This window comes from Pinus tabuliformis, chromosome 2_1 (assembly GCF_031772625.1).
Source record: "Pinus tabuliformis cultivar Carrire ecotype Pingquan chromosome 2_1, CPIR1, whole genome shotgun sequence".
NCBI lineage: Eukaryota > Viridiplantae > Streptophyta > Pinopsida > Pinales > Pinaceae > Pinus > Pinus tabuliformis.
Window position 1 is genome coordinate 490,636,181 of NC_142299.1, and position 19,070 is coordinate 490,655,250.

At 39.7% G+C, this 19,070-nt stretch overlaps 1 protein-coding gene across 3 annotated transcripts in view; it reads right to left on the reverse strand.

Annotated features, from left to right (window-relative positions):
* LOC149201067 (nuclear pore complex protein NUP133-like) overlaps positions 1–19,070 on the reverse strand; it is a 215,915-nt gene that overhangs the window by 17,208 nt on the left and 179,637 nt on the right. For all 3 annotated transcript variants that reach the window (XM_089402852.1, XM_089402853.1, XM_089402854.1), the window contains exon 6: positions 17,676–18,015. In XM_089402852.1, the coding sequence (XP_089258978.1) occupies positions 17,676–18,015 (340 nt within the window). The remainder of the gene's footprint in view (positions 1–17,675; positions 18,016–19,070) is intronic.

Consider the following 19,070-nt stretch of genomic DNA (forward strand, 5'->3'; position numbering starts at 1 on the left):
AGAGGTTCAATTTGCCAAGTAAGAGATTCTCAATTTAATTGACTTATTCCATGAGACTATTAAGAATTTGTTTTTATTAATCCATTAAAGGTGAATGACTTTAGAATATTTTATAAATAATAGTTTAATAATAATACTAATAATAGTAAGGATATACTACTAATTCTTGACTCGTATAATCATAGTTGATTTGATTTTAAAGTGGATTCCATATGTTGAGATCGCCCTTGATCATTTAGACATGACTTTCTATTTTTGGAAAGTCACTTACAAATTAAAATGTGACTTACTATTTTTGGAAAGTCATATTAGAATTGTCAGAAATGAAATTTTATTATATGTGGGTCAAACATAACTAAAAGATATGATTTCTTCTAAGAGAAATTCATCCCTAAGATGCCAAATTTTAACACGGTTGAACATCAAGAATAGAACAATGCAATGCAAGAAGAATACGAGTCGATTATGAAGAATGATGTCTGAGAAATTGTTCCTAGACCAAGTCATAAATTTGTTGTCACTTCCAAATGGATATACAAGATAAAGAATGCAGTGGATGAGAGCATTGATAAGTATAAAGCTAGATTTGTAGCAAGAGGCTTTTCACGAAAGGAAGGTATCGATTATGAAGAAACCTTCGCTCCTACAACAAGATATACAACTATTCGATCGCTTGTTTCTTTGGCTACCACTATGGGATGGACATTCATCAAATGGATGATAAAACAGCTTTTCTAAATGGGGCCATTGATTAAAAGGTGTATATTGAGCAGCCTTAGGGATTCAAAGTCCATAAGAGAGACACACGTCTGCAAATTGAAGAAGGCTCTATATCGTTAGAAACAAGCACCTAGAGCATAGTATGTCGGGATGGATGCATACCTATTGAGACTTGGTTTTATCAAGAGTTCTACAGATCCTAACCTCTACATCAAAGTGGTCAAGGACAAACTTGTGATAATACTTTTATATGTGGATGACTTATTTGTCACAAGTGTGGAGAATCAAATCCAGGAATGCAAGAGGTAGTTGGCAGATGAATTTGATATGAACTAAGTAACCTGACATAGGGATTCGAGATTCGTAGGATATGGGGATTCGAATGTCGGATTCGGACAGATTGACCCCCCGAAACAGGACACATAAGATTCATTATATATTATTTTATTAAAATCTATATATATATATATATATATATATATATATATATATAAAAAAAATAGATATTTCTTACACAAATTCTCATTAATTATACAAATTCATTGATTTCAAACATAGATCTTCATCTAGATGTTAGTTTTACTGTTTACAAAGAAAGTTAGTAACATTATAGCACGCATAGTACATACAAAATTCAAATACATGTCACATAAATCATAAATGATAAATCAATGAATCATAAATTCTAAATTCATAAATGATAAATCATAATACATATTGAATTCATCAATAATCCAATAGGAGAAAGACAAGATAGTAAGATAAAGACATTGACAGCTATAGTTTTCTCATTAAGTCATCAAATCAAAATGTGTTACATAGGTAGTGCAATGCCAACGGCAAATAGAAATAGAAAATACAAAACAACTACAGGTATACAAGCCTCAAGGCATTAGGTAGCCCATGACTCATGAGTCACCAATCCTCATAGTCATCATCAGAATCAGCATCACTGTCCTCATCATCATGGTCACCACTGCTCTTCTCAGCATCCTCCTCCTCCTCTGTATCCATAGTCGCCTCTGCATCTGTTGGTGTGGAGGATGACCCATCCACAATATCACCGTCATCAAATCTAACAGGCTCTAGCACTGGATCATTGAGATCCATGTTAGCCAATGCCAACTCAACACTGTTGTCTAGAACTATATCATCAGGAAAGACATCCCACATTTTTGTCTTTCCCTTCAACCACTCTTCCCTCTAACTGTAAATAAGATGAAAGTTGGTGTGCAAAAACACCATTGTCTCTGCCCTGGACTGCTTGAGCCTGCTCTTCTTCACACTATACAAATTCCTGTATGTGCTCCAATTCCTCTAGCAACAAGAGGATGAAGTCACCTGAGAGAGGAGCATCATGGCTAATTGTTGAAGAGGAGGGCTTGTTGCCCCATGATTTGCCCACCACGAATAGGGCTTCTTAGCTCCCTTGTCTCTAATCACATCATATCCTACAAATCGACAAGTGCCAGTGGAAAACTCTACAAAGGCATCCTCCACCTCATCAAGCAATTCTATCCTGAAAAACCAACCTGAATGCATCTTTCCTCCCCCGTGAGATTTCACCATGTTAAATTTGGACAACTAGGTCCAAACTCCATGTTCTGATGCTCAGATTAAGAGGCTAATATTTTTGTTGGATTCCTCTTTCTGAGAGGTGTAAAATCCATATAAAAATAGTCTTAATCCGATGAGCAGAACTTATATTTTGAATTTATTATTCTTAATAAATTATATGTGCAAGGTCAGCCAGTTTTGTAATGTAGGCTCACATGCCCAACAGATGTGTCACACACCCTCATTGATGGATATATATACAGGAAAAGTTGGAGAGAATTTAAATACAACAAAACTCACATCTTCCTCTCTCATCCTAAAAGTACGAGCTACCTGGAGGACGAATTTCAGCCACACGTGGGAAGGACGAAGAGGATTTTTCTGCTGCTAGGGTTTCGCAGAAGTTTGACCAGCGTTGACTTTGGTCAACGCTTGGTCCAAACAAGCTGAAAACTTGTGGGAGGTTCGATTTTTGAAGGCCGTACTACCTGGCACAAAATTCGAGGTCAAAGGGTTGACCGTTTTGCTGCTGCGTTGACTTTTAGCTTGCTGCCCCTGCGTTGACTTTTCAGGACAGCGTTGACTTTTGTAGAACTGACTTGGGTTGACTCATCTACTGGTTGGAGGGTTGTTGTGACACATGCTGGGCTGGCTGACCAAAGGAGACTTTGCTGGTTGAAGCATCCTGTTGACCGCCGAAACGAACACATACATTTTTCTTGTTTCTGATTTGTCTTCTGTAAGATCTGCTTATATGTTCTATCTGCATTTTGCTTATCTACTTGTATGATTGTTGTGAGAAAAGTGAAATTGCTCTTAGCATAGAACATCTACAAAATTTTACATGGTATCAGAGCTGAGGTGAAGACAAACTCTATCTATAGCAATCATCATCGAAATAATCATGCCCTAATCAAAGTCAATGGATGCCTTTGTGTCGCTGTACATAGAGGATTATATACGCTATCAATGATATACGTTGTAACGGAAAGATATACAGCGCAGCTGTAGAGGATATGTTTAGGCAGTAAAGGAAGCCGCAGTCATAAGGACATGAGGCTGCAGTCATGAAGAGTCAAGTCGTAGTGATGAAGAGGTATCTGCAGGCTTAAGGCTCTGGCCAAATTGCGAAGAGGAGTATTTATGTGTCTTTTGTGAGCATAAAGGCAAGGGTTATTCTCTATGCACAGGCCGTTGAGTGATTTTGAGTTTTACAATGGGACAAAAGTCTGTTTTGAGAGGGCCGAGAGGCCCAGCAAGGAGCAGGAAGAAGGCCGCAGTACCCTTGACCATCAACGTAGGAATTAAAGAGGTTTGAAGGCTGTATAGTGGGCTGTCGTAGAAGCCACAGAAAGCCCTAACCAGGGCCGAAATTTCAGGGTCCTGTGCATTGGTCAAAATGTAGTTATGGACAGAAATATGACGTCTATCACAGGTATGTGCTTGTCTTTTATAATGATGAATTTGCCAGATACTATGGTCCAGATTAGACAGTTTGCAATTCTGGTATAATGGGCTGTAAGAAGATGCTTGGTAAAGCTCCAAGTATAGTCCCTTGAGAAGGACAACAAGGGCTGTTAGAAGGTAGATGATTTGGAGTCTTAAAAATGGATATATGGAAGAGCTTAAGGGTAGTCAAGTGGGCTTATTATCTGACCCCATCTTCTGTACGTATGACAGTGAAATATGACAATATGACAGAGTTTTTTGACAGTGATCTTCTGCACTCATTGTAGTGTCACTTACTCTTATAACAGTTATGCATAGCAGTGATATTGTTCTCTTGACAAGTGATGAATGGAGATGATATATGGAAGAGATATTTGTTCCTATGACAATAATGTTTGGGCAGCAACTTTAGTGATATTTGGACAATGTTTCTTGATGTATGGAAGTGATTCTTGTATGACAGTGATTTATATGGCTGTGATGTGACAATGATATATAAGACAGCATGATGATGATGCATAGGCAGCATTATAAGATCATGAACATGAAGGGCTGCCTGATTTTGGAAATAATCATAAAGGTGTATGTAAGGGATGTGCTGAAGGAAAACATACAAGGGGACCTTTCCCCTCAAGTGTCACAAAGACATCTGAGATATTGCAACTGGTCCATTCTGATCTTTCTGGTATGTTGCCTGTAACATCCCTGGGGGGATGTTCTTACTATATGACATTTACTGATGACTTCTCTCGCAAAACCTGGATATACTTCTTGAAAAAGAAGGATGAGGCTGTCATGTGGTTCCGTACCTTCAAAGCCTTGGTGGAAAATATGACCGGAAAGAAGATCAAGATTTTGAGGACTGACAATGGCACTGAATATGAGTCAAATGAGTTCAAAGACTTTTGCAGAGAAGCTGGCATTAAGAGGGAGACTACCACTGCACTCTCTCCACGTGTTTGGGTTTTGTGGACAGAGAGATCTAGAGGAGAATCCGCAGTTCCAAAGAGCCCTTATACGCTGTCCCAAGAGGCCCTTACACGCTAAGAATAGGAGCCCTAAATCTGCAGTATATTGGGCCCTAAATCTCTGTTTTATTGGGTGCAGGTAAGGGCATTTCCAGTGAAGGAAGAGGGGACGTTTAGGTCACTCCTATGACTGTTTTGGAGTGAAAATTAACCAACAGAAAGGCCTCAATATAGGAGACAAAATTCTGGGTTGATTTGAATATTATGTGCGGGCTGGAAACTCTGTTTCAGCAGGCCGTGGGTACAGGAAGCCACCTGTGGTAGGCCGCAGGCCCTTACCCCACTGAAAAGGCATTGCGTGGGACTGTTTTGGGGCTAGATTGAGCCCTAATCAACAGCGTGGATGCAGAGGACTTATACAAGGGTAGCACGTAGTTTTTGAAGGTTGTTTGGTGACTTGGTTAAGGGTTGTTGCAGCATATGGATGCCCTAACCAGTCACAATTAGGAGCAGCAGCGAAAACAGATTGGAACAACAATTTATGCCTTGTGTTGGGTCAAGGAATTTGATCAGTTTTGGATCAGATGGTTGGGCAACCCGTGGGAGCAAATTTGGAGGCTTGATTGGGTGATCGTAAGCCTCAATTAGTGCAGATCTGACAGTGTTGTAGTGTTGCAACGTGATGATGCAAAGGCAGCATGGGTAGCATGCAGCGTGATGATGCATAGACAGCAAAGAAGATATGAATCTCCACTAGGAGTATATTACAATGAAAAGACCAGATCTGTCATTCTTGTTGATTTGGGGTAGCAATGTGATGTTGTATAATGAGAGCAACATTACAGTCATTGAGGTGCAGATCCATGATGATTGAGAATTGACTATGACGATATATTTGCACCTGTGGCTCGATATACCACCATCCGATCCATCATAGCCCTTGCTGCTACGCAAGGATGGAGTCTTCATCAGATGGATGTCAAGACCGCTTTTCTGCATGGTGCAATAAAGGAAGAGGTGTATGTAGAACAACCTCTGGGATTCGAAGTTCAAGATCGAGACACTTATGTCTGCAGGTTGAAGAAAGCCCTCTATGGGTTAAAGCAAGCACCCAGAGCTTGGTATGAGAGGATGGATAGTTACTTGATGAAGCTGGGCTTCACTCGAAGCAATGCTGATCCAAACCTTTACTTTAAGGTTGTGGAAGGAAAGCCTCTCATTCTAGTGCTGTATGTGGACGACCTCTTCCTGACAGGTGGTGACCCTCTCATTCATCAATGTAAGAGGGAGCTTGCTGCTGAGTTCGAGATGAAAGACCTAGGACTGATGCACTATTTCCTAGGCCTGGAGGTCTGGCAGAGACCTGGAGAGATTTTCCTTTCTCAAGGAAAGTATATTGTGAAGCTTCTGGAAAGATTTGGGATGGTGGACTGTAAGTCCGTGTCGACACCAATGGAACTCAACTTTAAGAAGTTGAGTGGCAGCGCTGCAGGGCCTATCTTGGCCAATCCTATTGAGTATCGTCAACTCATAGGAGCTTTGATGTTCTTAGTGAACACCCGTCCGGACATATGTTTTGCAAGTGAATACTTTGAGTCAACAGATGGTTGAGCCTCATCATTTTCACTGGGTTGGTGCCAAGAATCTTTTGAGATATCTTCGGGGCACGATAAACCATGGGCTGAGATACACTGCCGGAGTGTGATACTCCGGGATATACTGATGTCGATTGGGCTGGCAGTGTGGTGGATCGTAAGAGCACATCTGGATGCTGTTTCAATCTTGGTTCTGCTTCGATCTCATGGATGAGCAGGAAGCAGAAGTCGGTGGCTTTGAGCACCGCGGAGGCCGAATACATTGCTGCTAGTATGGCCTGTTGTGAAGCAGTTTGGTTGAGGAAGCTCTTTAGTGAGCTGTTCCAACATGTGCTAGATACCACTGTAATACTCTGTGATAATCAGAGTGGGATTCGTATGACTGAGAATCCTATGTTCCACGACCGATCCAAGCATATTGATATCAGGTACCACTTTATCCGGGATATGGTACAGCGAGGCGCCGTAAGGCTCGATCATATAGGAACTGATGAGCAGGTCGCGGATATTCTCACTAAGCCCCTGGGGAAGGTCGAGTTCCTAACCTTCCGTGAGAGTCTTGGTGTCGTGGAAAGACCCTATGATGTGGGTCCTGTTGGACGATGAGCTCTAGGAGCTCTGGGGGGCTTTGGGGATAGCTTCTCGAAGCTATAAGCACTCATAATGCTTCTGCCCCACCCTTGTGATTATTGAGCTGGTCCGCCACTCATTTAATCTGTCCCCCGTATGCATCCTACCCATTGAGTTCAGGGCTCATGGGAAGTACCTCTCATTTGGCCAATGAGGTGTGGAAAAGCTAGAGACTATTAGCAAAGACTGATGGACGCATCAGAGATTGCCGTACTCTCTATCTAGGATGGCATGGTCCAACCACTTGATCTGGGATCAAGATTTGTGAGGTCTGGGACCTCTGGACTGATTATGTCAGTCGGGGAATGATGTCTTTGTGACTGACCCACTTCTGTTCTAAAATAAAGAAGCCAGCAAAGCAAGTTTCGGCGGGATGACTCACGATGTTAATTGCACTAATAGATGGAGTTCTCCCTAGTTGAGAGGGAGTGTTAAATTTGGACAACTAGGTCCAAACTCCATGTTCTGATGCTCAGATTAAGAGGCTAATATTTTTGTTGGATTCCTCTTTCTGAGAGGTGTAAAATCCATATAAAAATAGTCTTAATCCGATGAGCAGAACTTATATTTTGAATTTATTATTCTTAATAAATTATATGTGCAAGGTCAGCCAGTTTTGTAATGTAGGCTCACATGCCCAACAGATGTGTCACAACCCCTCATTGATGGATATATATACAGGAAAAGTTGGAGAGAATTTAAATACAACAAAACTCACATCTTCCTCTCTCATCCTAAAAGTACGAGCTACCTGGAGGACGAATTCCAGCCACACGTGGGAAGGACGAAGAGGATTTTTCTGCTGCTAGGGTTTCGCAGAAGTTTGACCAGCGTTGACTTTGGTCAACGCTTGGTCCAAACAAGCTGAAAACTTGTGGGAGGTTCGATTTTTGAAGGCCGTACTACCTGGCACAAAATTCGAGGTCAAAGGGTTGACCGTTTTGCTGCTGCGTTGACTTTTAGCTTGCTGCCCCTGCGTTGACTTTTCGTGACAGCGTTGACTTTTGTAGAACTGACTTGGGTTGACTCATCTACTGGTTGGAGGGTTGTTGTGACACATGCTGGGCTGGCTGACCAAAGGAGACTTTGCTGGTTGAAGCATCCTGTTGACCGCCGAAACGAACACATACATTTTTCTTGTTTCTGATTTGTCTTCTGTAAGATCTGCTTATATGTTCTATCTGCATTTTGCTTATCTACTTGTATGATTGCTGTGAGAGAAGTGAAATTGCTCTTAGCATAGAACATCTACAAAATTTTACACACCATCCATGTGAGGAGGGAATCTGTGGGAAGGTCCACCATTTAGCCACTCATGGTTGTAGTATTTTGGGTTCAACGAGTGAGCCAAACAATGTAAAGGTGTGCAATTCTTGTCCCATCTGCTGACAAGAATATCCTGTATAGTACCACAGAAGGCCTCTGGTGATGTCTCATACTCAAGGCACTCACTTTGTAGAATAATGCTCCTCACAGACTCAATCATGGAATCCCATCCCCCATAAACCTCTCCTAGGATGGGTTTGTCTGTATCTGCAAATCGAAGCAAAGAAATGATAGGGTCCGTGATCTGAATAATTAGATCTACCCTCTCCCACCAAGCATCATCTAGCACTGTGTCCTTCACTCTTTTAGAGGTTACTTGATCTATCTTTCTCCAAAAAGACCAAAACTCATAAATAACCATGGCCCCAAGAGCAGTCTTGAGCTCCCTCAGCCTCTTCAACGTGATGAATGAAGAGGCAAACCATGTATCAGCAATCTTCAACAATGACGGATTGTTGTACTCCTTGTAGATAGTGAGGGCATTTGTATGATTTTGCACAAAGATACAGATATGTCATGCATCCTCAATAATGTTACCAATCCAAAGCACATCAAAAGCAATGGATTTCAATGCTAAGTTCAATGAATGGACAATGCAAGGTGTCCAAAACACTTGTGGATATTTAGCTTCCTTAATCATGCCAGTAGCCTTGCAAACAGGTGCATTATCTGTAATGATTTGTAGACAAGAATCAACACCTACATCTTCGATAACTTTAATAAACAACTCACACATAAATTGTGCATCGTTGTATTCTCCAAGTGTATCCATTGCTTCCAAGAAAACTGGACCATTCAAGGAAGACATCATGAAGTTGATGAGTGGGTGTCGTACTGGATCTGTCCATCCATCAGAAACAATGCTAACCCTAGATGTTGGCCATGATGCTTTAATAGGCTCAAGCATTTTTTGCACCTCTTATTTTGCATTCGTCAACAATGTGGTTCTAAGCTTCTCTGAACCAGGAGGCACATACCATGATGGAGAATCATGAGTTAGAGCTCAGCACATCTCAATAAATAGAGGCGAGCGTGCAACTTTAAAGGATATGAAGTTTTGATAGAAAAAAGAAGGTAATGGTGAGATCAAGCTCTTCCCGTTTCTCTTTTTGAAAAATCTTGTCCACTGGACCAAGTGAAATTGCCTTTCTTTTCGTTGCTTGTCCCCTAATAGAACTCTCAAATGGAAATTTGGTGGTGTCTTTCCTCAAAAATGGAAGGCGGTCATCATTCTTGGTTTTTCTTGATTTTGCAGCCACATTTGCCATACCAACAGTGAACTCTTTTTTCATTACTTTCCTCTTTTGTAAAGGAACTATTATACAAGCTCCAACTCCACAACCTGGTAAAGCCAAGAAATGGCCTTTCACACGAAAATATGTGCTTGTGAAAGTACTGTGGCAAAAGTTGCATCTCCAATGCACATTGCCTCCTCCCTTCCCCTTGTTGCTTGGCTCATCCTCTCTTGTGACATGTTTCCACAAGGGATATTTCTCAATGTTACCTTTAAGAGGAAGTCTTCCCTCAACATTACTTGCAGCATACTCTGATGATATTGGGGGAGGAGGGGCATCTCTAATGGGAACATTCTTCCCCTCCCTTTGCCCCCTACCTGCTACCCTTCATTGAGCCATGAACACTGTAAAAAAAAATAAACAAAACATGCACAAATTTGTAAAAGAAATGCATCTACAAATTGTTGTAATACAAATGCAAAAAAATAGAGATGAAATGCACTTACTTGGTGCTTGAATCTCCTTGAAAGCGCTCCAAACCCTTGGCTCCTTGCTCCAAACTTCTAACAGCAAACCCACAGCTCACTATTTGCAAAAGGAATGAGAGAAAATGGTAAAGAAAAATAGGAATGCGCCTTTTTTAATGGCCCGCGTGTTCCTTTTCACCAGATTTGAATCCAGTTTTCGGGACACGATGTGTCCTAACGGGACACGACCCAAAAATAGGATTCAAATTAGGTCGAATCGTGTCCGATTTGTAGAATTCGAACACTTGAGGAAAAAACAACAAATCCGGTTTCATAGTTTCCTTTGTAAAAATTGACCAGGTGATAAGTGGTTTACGAGAACATCTATACCATACAACCTAATTGGGTTCCAAATATAAAGATGCAATGCGTACCTTCTGTGAGGGTTGCACATCATGTAGATCAAAATATTGCTCCACCTGTAGTATCCATGTTACTAAATCCTTGCCATCAAATTTCCTCATATCAATCTTTGGAATGTGGTAGGTCTTCAACCCAAAGTTAGAGTCTCTAAAATCATGATTAATATTCATTTTGTTCTCATCATGAGTTTCATGGAATACCTTTGTGCCCGTAGGAAGCATTTCTTGTAGCAACTTTGTCAAACCTTCCTTCAAACCTTCTATTTATGCTTTTAAACCATCTTTCAAACCTTCCATTTTTTATTCTAAAGCATCCATGTTCCCTTTTAAACCATCTTAACATTCATCATCGCTTCCAATTCATTTTTGGTTACTCTCTGTGAAAGTGAATTTGTTGCACTTGCTCTCGTAATTTTGATATATCATGTTGCATTTCTGCATCTTCTTCATGCGTCATAGAAGAGCTTTCTAGTTGCTTACTATGTGTGTCCATTTTTTTGTTTCGACGCATTTTAGAATCAAAGAGTGATATATATGCTTCTCTATGCCCTTTGAATTACTTCAAACTGATTATTCAAACAAAATTTATGCAAAATTTTAAAACATTACACACTTTTTCTTGTTTTTTAGGAGATCAATATTGAAACTGTTGTATCTTTGTAATTTCGGATCTCTGAGGTCTGAACTTTCGTACTGTGGTAGCCCTCTGAGCCTTCTTTCCAACCCCACAAGTCAGACCGAGATTGGATTCTTCAAGGAAGAGATATTCTCAATCTCCCACGATGACCTGATTAGTGTCTGGTTCAGTAGAGTGAAGTTGAACAGAGTGTCATGTGTCATTGTTTAAGCCTTCGGCCCTGAAAATGATACACAAAAAACTAAAGTTTGTGCACTTTAAGCCACTTTTTAGGACATTCAAATCAGATGCTTAGAGAGAAAGTTATGATGATTTTCCCTAGGTCACCTATTTGAGATTGAATTTTGGAGCCTGCAAAAACCCTAACTTCCTCGGATCATATCTTTGAAAATATAGCGAACCAAGATCTGAAATTCATAGGCGAAGTTCACCAATATTTTGGCTCCACGTGGTTGCAATTTCATCTTCTCAAGCTTCATAGAAAAAAAGTTATAGTGAAAATGCCAAGATGACCTGTTTGAAGAAGCGAAACCCTAGAATCCAAAACTTTGATACCAAATGTTATGCAACTAGCTCACAAAATAGAAGAAAAGATAGATCAACGACTTAAAAATTAGCCTCTTCGAAGGGGAAACCTCCTTTACATTACATAAATGAACAATTCTTGGATGATACAAATGATAAGACCTCCTTGGTATATATAAGAGTCTAAGGGGTCACAATATAATCAGAGCCTATATAACAATAATAATGTAAGGGCACAACAATAACAATAGTGGACTTCTATGGGGCACAACAATAACAACATGGGGGATACATGGTCACAACAATAACAATAGGGGGCTACAATAACAATAAGGGGAATATACTAGTATTATAGGGACCTAACAAAAGTGGATTGCTTGCACGCATCTTGTCGAGAACTTGTTATTTTTGGAGGTTATTTTATCCAATGCTACTAGGAGCACCTCCCATGGGCTGCTCCTACCTTGCAGTTGTGCTTCGAGTGAGAGCATCCAAGTAGCATCGCTAGGATCATGCACCAAGGCTCCCTAGCATGCTCACTACTACTATGGGGAGCATGGCACTGCAAGGAACACTCCAAAAGCAGTGAACGTACTCCCCATGTTGGCATTGTAGTATTGGAATTGATGTCAACATGGTCATGATGCTGCTAGTTTAGTTGACATTGGGTTGATTGTGTTGGCATTGATGTCAACAATATGATGCCACTCATGTTGGTTTGTGTTGGCATGTGTTGGCATTGGTTGAGCTTAATGGTAGCATGATGGTCTTGGAGGAGTTGGCATGTGCATTGATAGACATGTCATGATGGTTTGTTGATGCTGCAAGATAGTTGGATGGTGTTGCTACAGGTAGAGGATGTTGCTACATGTTGATCATATAGATCTACATGTGATAGAGATGGTTCATGGCACACTAGTTGAGTTGTCAACTAGGTCTTCATTAGGTCTTCATGTCTATGCTTATGAGGATAACTTGTGTAGTGATGTGATGGCTTGATGATGGTGCTACAAAAGTGTTTGCAGGTCTGTCAGAGGTGTTGCAGCGCAAGGAGATGATTGTTGGAGAGTAGAGGACTTGTTGGCACTCTTGCCAACCTTGTTTGTTGGCCCTTGTAGGTCAACTTGGCAGTGACACTTGGGAGTTAGAGGCCATGTCGGAGGTCTGGAGGCTAGTACAGATACTGGAGAAGAGAATCCAACTGATGGCAAAGGTTTTGCACTGAAGATTCTTTGGTTTTCCTCATCCTTAGCCACAGTTGCATGGAGACAATGTTATGCATGTGACTGAGGGATTTGGCGAGATTTTCTCCGTATTCCTCACGTTGTTTGGAAGGAAATTAGCAAGGAAATTCCTAGAGGCTTCCAGAATTGTTTGAAAAAGTCGGAAATTGTTTAAAAAGGTCCTCTCATGATGTGAATGCATTTAGTGCACAAGTTGTGGCCTTAGTTGATTGGTTTGGTCCAACTTGTGCACCTTTGATCCTATCCCCAAGCTCAATTTCTCCCTACAAGTTTTATATTCTTGTCTTGTCAGCTTTGTAGTTGTTGATTGTGAGTTGATGGTGTTAGATAATGTATGTATGTGAGTGAGAAGGTATCAGAGAATGAGATTATGCTTCAGACCTTGAATAGAGCCTAGATGCTTCAGTCTATGAGTATTAATGACTGAATAGTGAGCAAATCTGAAGCATGTTGCAGAATAGATCAAAATTGAAGGTATTGGAGTAGATATTGTTTGAGGAAGAGTTTTTGTATGTTGTTAAAATATATGTTGGTGATCCTCTCACACTTTCTTTCGCAGGAGCTACTGATGCATTTGGCACACAGCCATAGTGTCTTATGATGTTAATTGTATTATGCAACATTCTATTGTTGTGAGGGTCTGATTTTATTCAGTTTTATTGTGGCCACATTTTTTCTATTGGAGAGCACATGTTTTTGTGGAGTTTGCATTTATTTTGATCTGATGATGAGACGAGATCATGTTGTTGAGAGCAAGTATGCCAAGTTGATTTCTTGTTGATCAAAGTGTCTTGGATCTAGTCTAAAAATAGATGAAAGGAGGTCCACATAGTGGTGAAGAGCAGTGACTTCTTGAAAGTGCAGTAGTGATATCGAAACTTCAACGAAAGGAACAAGTTTCTCAATCCAATGGTAGTTGGAATCGGAGTTGGGTGAGGATCGTTGATCGTGGTGGCTTTCAGCGGATGGTAGTCCGTAGATCCGTAGAGAACAGAGTCTTTTGAATTGATCAGTAGTATCGAGTCTCCTAGCCGATGGGTGTTGGCATTTTGTATATGAGGTCGAGTCTCCATGTTGATGGGAGTCAGCAAGCTATGTAAAAGACCAATTGCTTGACTAATAGAAATTCAAAGCAGCGCAACAGCAGCAAGGGTGGTTTTTCTCCCGGAGGGTTTCCACAAGAAATCTTGTGTCTCTTGTGTGGATGCGCCTTTGATGTGTTGATTCTTGTTGTTCTCATGGTTATCTTGTTTTAGTTTCTTATATATTTATATGCATGGATAATCTAATGTGTTGTTGGTGCATATATCTGTGATTCAGTGATTGAAGTAATAATTGGCAAAAATGGTGTATAGATCACACTACTGATTCAACCCTCACCGCTCCCACCCCCCTCTCAGTAGTGCTCAAAGGTTTCCAACACCCACAAACTCTTCCTAGATCTTCCCCACGCACTCCCTAGGTGGCCTAGATGCTCCAGTGGAACATGAGAAAAACACTTTTTTTTTTAATTTCTCTTAGAGATGGAACCTAGGAGAGGTTTACGGTTTAGGGAAAGTTGAAAGAGAAATAAAAGGGGACTTCTATCCCACTATTTTCCTCATTACATTCATCTTTGTGTGGTTAAGCTTGGAGTGGGCAGCTTGGTCTTCTTGTTGATTTTTGAGGAAGGCAAATTTGTAAGAGCTTGGCAGAGAGAACAAACGTTGTTATCTACTGCTACAAACAATTAGAGAACTAAAATGGTAAACCCATAGCCCATTCATTGTATCTTTTTGCATATCCTTATGTTGTTTTTTGTGGATTTTTCCTCTTCTCCTACTAGAGCATTCAGACTCTTCAATTAATAGAAAACATGAACAGATATATATATTGATTATTGAATGATGCGTTTTTACAAGAAGGGCATTGGCTTAAATAAGCCCTTGGATTAATTACATAAAACCTACTCTTTCCCATTTCTTCTTCTCCCTCATTTTACTGCAAGTTGTTCATCTAGGACGTAGGGAAAATGATCCTAAACTTCCCTGTAGTTTTGTTGAATCACATTGTTAATACAATTGTGTTAACACCCAAAAACAGCCAGCAATGACATTAAATTTAGCATAAACAATCTCATCTAGCTATAGACCTGACTTTGTCATGTAAGCATCCACTAGTCTCCAGACAGAGGAAAACGGAGGTCTCACGCTTTCTCAGGGTTAGGGTTCTCTGTGGCCTTGCACCGGGCATTGCTATTCATATCACGTCCACGAGATGCAGTGAAGACATGCCATGGTGCAATAACGAAGCTATTCCTTCCCGGTGAGGCAACAATCGAAGGGAGAATTTGGTTCATCTCCGTGCAGAAGGGTATAATCCTAGTTTTTCTATGCAAGTAATTCGTGCAGAACAACAACTAATCAGCCCTGCTGGAAACATCTGTGTGGGATCATCATGAATCCTCATAGAATGAATAGTGCATCGCAAAGGTGCCTAGGTTTTGAATTGATGGCAGTGGTATGGTTCATCTCACGAAGGATTCCTGCCTCATGGTTCTACGTATGCAGAGTTTCTTTCTACTGGACCTGCGCTCATTGAAAAAATAGTCTCCTGAGTCAAATCTGAGTTATATCCCCTCAAATCTGTTAGAGAGACATGCAGGTAAAAGAGTTTAGAATATAAAACTGGATCCAAAGGAGATTTTTCAGAACTTTGTTAAAACCCTAAGTGGGAAATCGGTCCTCTTACGGGTTTGTGGTTCAAATCTAGTGAAAGATTTGAAGCAGATCGTACAAAACAACCTGGGTATACCAATGATTTTACAAAGTTTGATTTCTGAGGGGAAATTGTTGCAAAATGGCATACAGTTAAAAGATTATGCCATAGAAAGGAACTCCACCATCATATTAAACATCAGGCTAAAGGAAGGTGTTCCAAGAATCAATAATCCCAATGGACCAACCACGTTCAAGGATGCAGTGAAAAAGAAGACTGAGACACATACCTCATTCGATTCCATCCAAAATATCCCAAGACCTTACATCATTGAACAGACAGAACAAGCACCAGTTATGGCAGTTAATCTACCACAGGTAGTTGTTCTTCAATCTAGAGTTGCTATATGTAGATTCAATGGTTTCTGGCCTAGATCAGAGGAACTACATCAGTGGGTTTTTGCTACCTGGACCCCAAATTGTGATATCTACCTATGCTCCAAGGGTTTTTTGTTGTTGTACAATTTGATACACAGAAAGATCTGGAATTCGTTTTAAATGAGGGGCCATGGTTTTGGGGTAGAGTGGGACTCTTCATAACTCCATGCTTTCCAGAGTTCGATGCTACAACTATGACGGTCTCAACAATACCGATTTGGGTGAGACTTCATAATCTATCTCTTCCTTTCTGGCACCATCAAATTTTAGAAGGCATTGGAAATAAATTGGGAAACTTTAAAAAGATGAATTTAGAAAGAAAAGAAAAAGGAATATTTACTTTTGCTCAAATTTGTGTAGAGATAGACCTTAGCAAAGGTCTACCTGACCGTATTCACCTGGTTCATAAAAACTTTCAATGAACTCAATTATTAGATTATGAAAACATAGCATTCATCTGCCTTATCTGGTTCCAAACCAAACATTTGTAGAACACATGTCCTTAGGCAAAAAAAGTCCCAAAAAGGAAGAAGAGACGGACTCAAAAGCCAAAGGGATGGCAGGTTGCAGATCCACATTTTTCAGACAGTGAAGAAGAAGAAAGGATGGAGAACCCTACAAACAAAGACATACAGCATCAAGATAATAATCAAGGGGACACAAGAGCCGAGGATCCACGTGGAACTGAAATTCCTTTGGAAAACGGCACCAAACCAGCAGCGGTTCAAATACTGTAGCAGCAGAAAGAGGTAATACCCAAAGCACATGTTATGGGAGGCACAAAGATAACACATGCCTCTGAGAGCTCAAGTTCAGATAAAGCAGTTCCCCTACAAGCTGGTGGTACATAAATGGCAATGGTAATTTCCGAACCCAATCCTGGGGGTTGGCAAAAACTCTAGAAAAAGAAAGGCAAAAAGGAGAATCTTAGTGATTTTTATCAAAAGTAACTCCAACATTTCTATGTAAATTATAATGCATTTTTCTTTTTTTATTGTTTCATAAGTCACATGGCTTTTATGATTGAATGTGTTATGCATCTAATTTGACTTTCTATATGCATACACACAGCTGGTGTGTCTACAGAATGTAATTTTAATCATTTTCAATGAATAAAATTACGGTTTTTTTCTCCAGGAAAAAATAGTTATAGCTACAGACCAGTCATAACTTAGAAAAAATTGCAAGATCTTTTAGAGAAGGAGACATGTTTTCAGTGAAGCATGTATGAACCCATATTCTTTCTCCTAAAAAATGAAAAACATGACATATGGGACACCTTACCAAAACTATATGCGAGATCACTACATACCCAATAGGCAAGTGAACATCTGAAACCATTGAAGGTTGATTACAATACAGATGATGAAACTTATCATATATCAAAGCCAACTAACCAGCTAACAAAACAGATTCATTTCCATTTCAAGCTTTGAAAACCAATGAAGATCACTATGAGATAATTAAATCAATCACGGAAGAGAGCTAACAAAGCAGATTCATTTTCATTTCAAGCTTTGAAAACCAATGAATATCACTATGAGACAATTAAATCAATCACTGAAGAGAGAAGAAACATAGCAACAGCACTCCAAAGTCAGATCTATAAACTTCTATTTTTACTTGACAAAGCTTAATATAACCCAATAACTTCTATTGAGTCATAATTTATCCATGTGGATAAAAGTGAAAAGAAAGTATTCAATATGAAAGCACATCCATATGCTTAAAGATGAGGTCTCTTTATGTAATTCATGGAAAATCACCTGCCAAAACTGCTATCTTGCCAAGATTTAACAAGCGTCTCCGTTCATCCAGTAACAGGTTTACTTGACGCCCACCAATTTCTGCCTGGTCTTCATCTGATGAAGTGAGGCCATCTTTCTGTGAAAAAGCTAGTCTGTGAAGAGTGTTTGATGCAGATGTGAATTGGTTTAAATAAATCTCATGAAGCCAGAATATATCCTTGTGCTTTTGAAGAAATGAAGCTAGCTCTTCCTGGAACTCCTCTCCCAATCTCAAAAGCTTGGCATACTGGCGCTTTTTATAGCATTGCTCAAAGACAAAATTACTGAATCGCCCTTCTTTCAGTCCCATGCTCTCATGCTGCAAAATATAAAACCGGTTGCCATGACTACAAAGGAACTAAAAAACCTGAGGAAGAATTGCCAATAACAAATAAACAAGTAAAATGTCAATGAAAAGATCATTTCTCTTATGCATGCCCTGCTTGAAATTATTCAATTGATCTATAATTTTCCGCATTAACTATGCACCAAAAGTTTCTATAATTTCTCCTAATTTCACATTATCATTAACTTAAGTGGATAATATGCAATATATGAACTTCATTGTAGTGAATCTAAGGATCACATACAACATATAACTCTCACCATACTGAATCCATTCAGTTATAAGCAATTTATGCCAAGGATATGCCCACCATGATTTGCACGAAAACAATCTGCAATGACTAGCACCTCTAAGCATAAGCATTCAATAATATCTGTTATTTATTCAATAAATAGCATATAATGAGAGTCAAGCCATATCTATAGTTCCCATGATGAACAAAACTTATCTATAGTTATACCAATGCCAAAAGAACAAAACTACTGAATCAACCTTCCTTAAGTCACAAGCTCCCATGCTGCAAAATACAAAACTGCTTACCATGACCACAAAGGAAATCAGCATCTTAATGACATATTGTCAATAAAAATAAACAAATAAAATGCCAACGAAAAGATCAGTATTCTGCTGTGTGTGTCTCTGGTTGAGCTTATCCGATTGATGTACCATTTTCTGCAACTAAGTATTAGAGGTTTCTACAACCATTGTAATTTCACATTATCATTAGTATAAAAGGATAATATCCAATATACAAACCTCATTGTACCAAATCTAAGGGCCCCATGCAACAGATACATCTCACTGTACCGAATCCATTTGGTTCTAAGCAATTTATTCTAAGGATATGCTCACAATGATTTGCATGAAAACAATTTAGAGTCATCATCACCTTTAAGCAATAATAGTATCTAAATTTTAGACCATAAAAAGCATCCAACGATAGTCCATCCATATCTATAGCTCCCATGATTGGAGTAGGAGTGTGGTCGTTATATGTTTCCCCATTGAAATGAAAAGATATATCATTG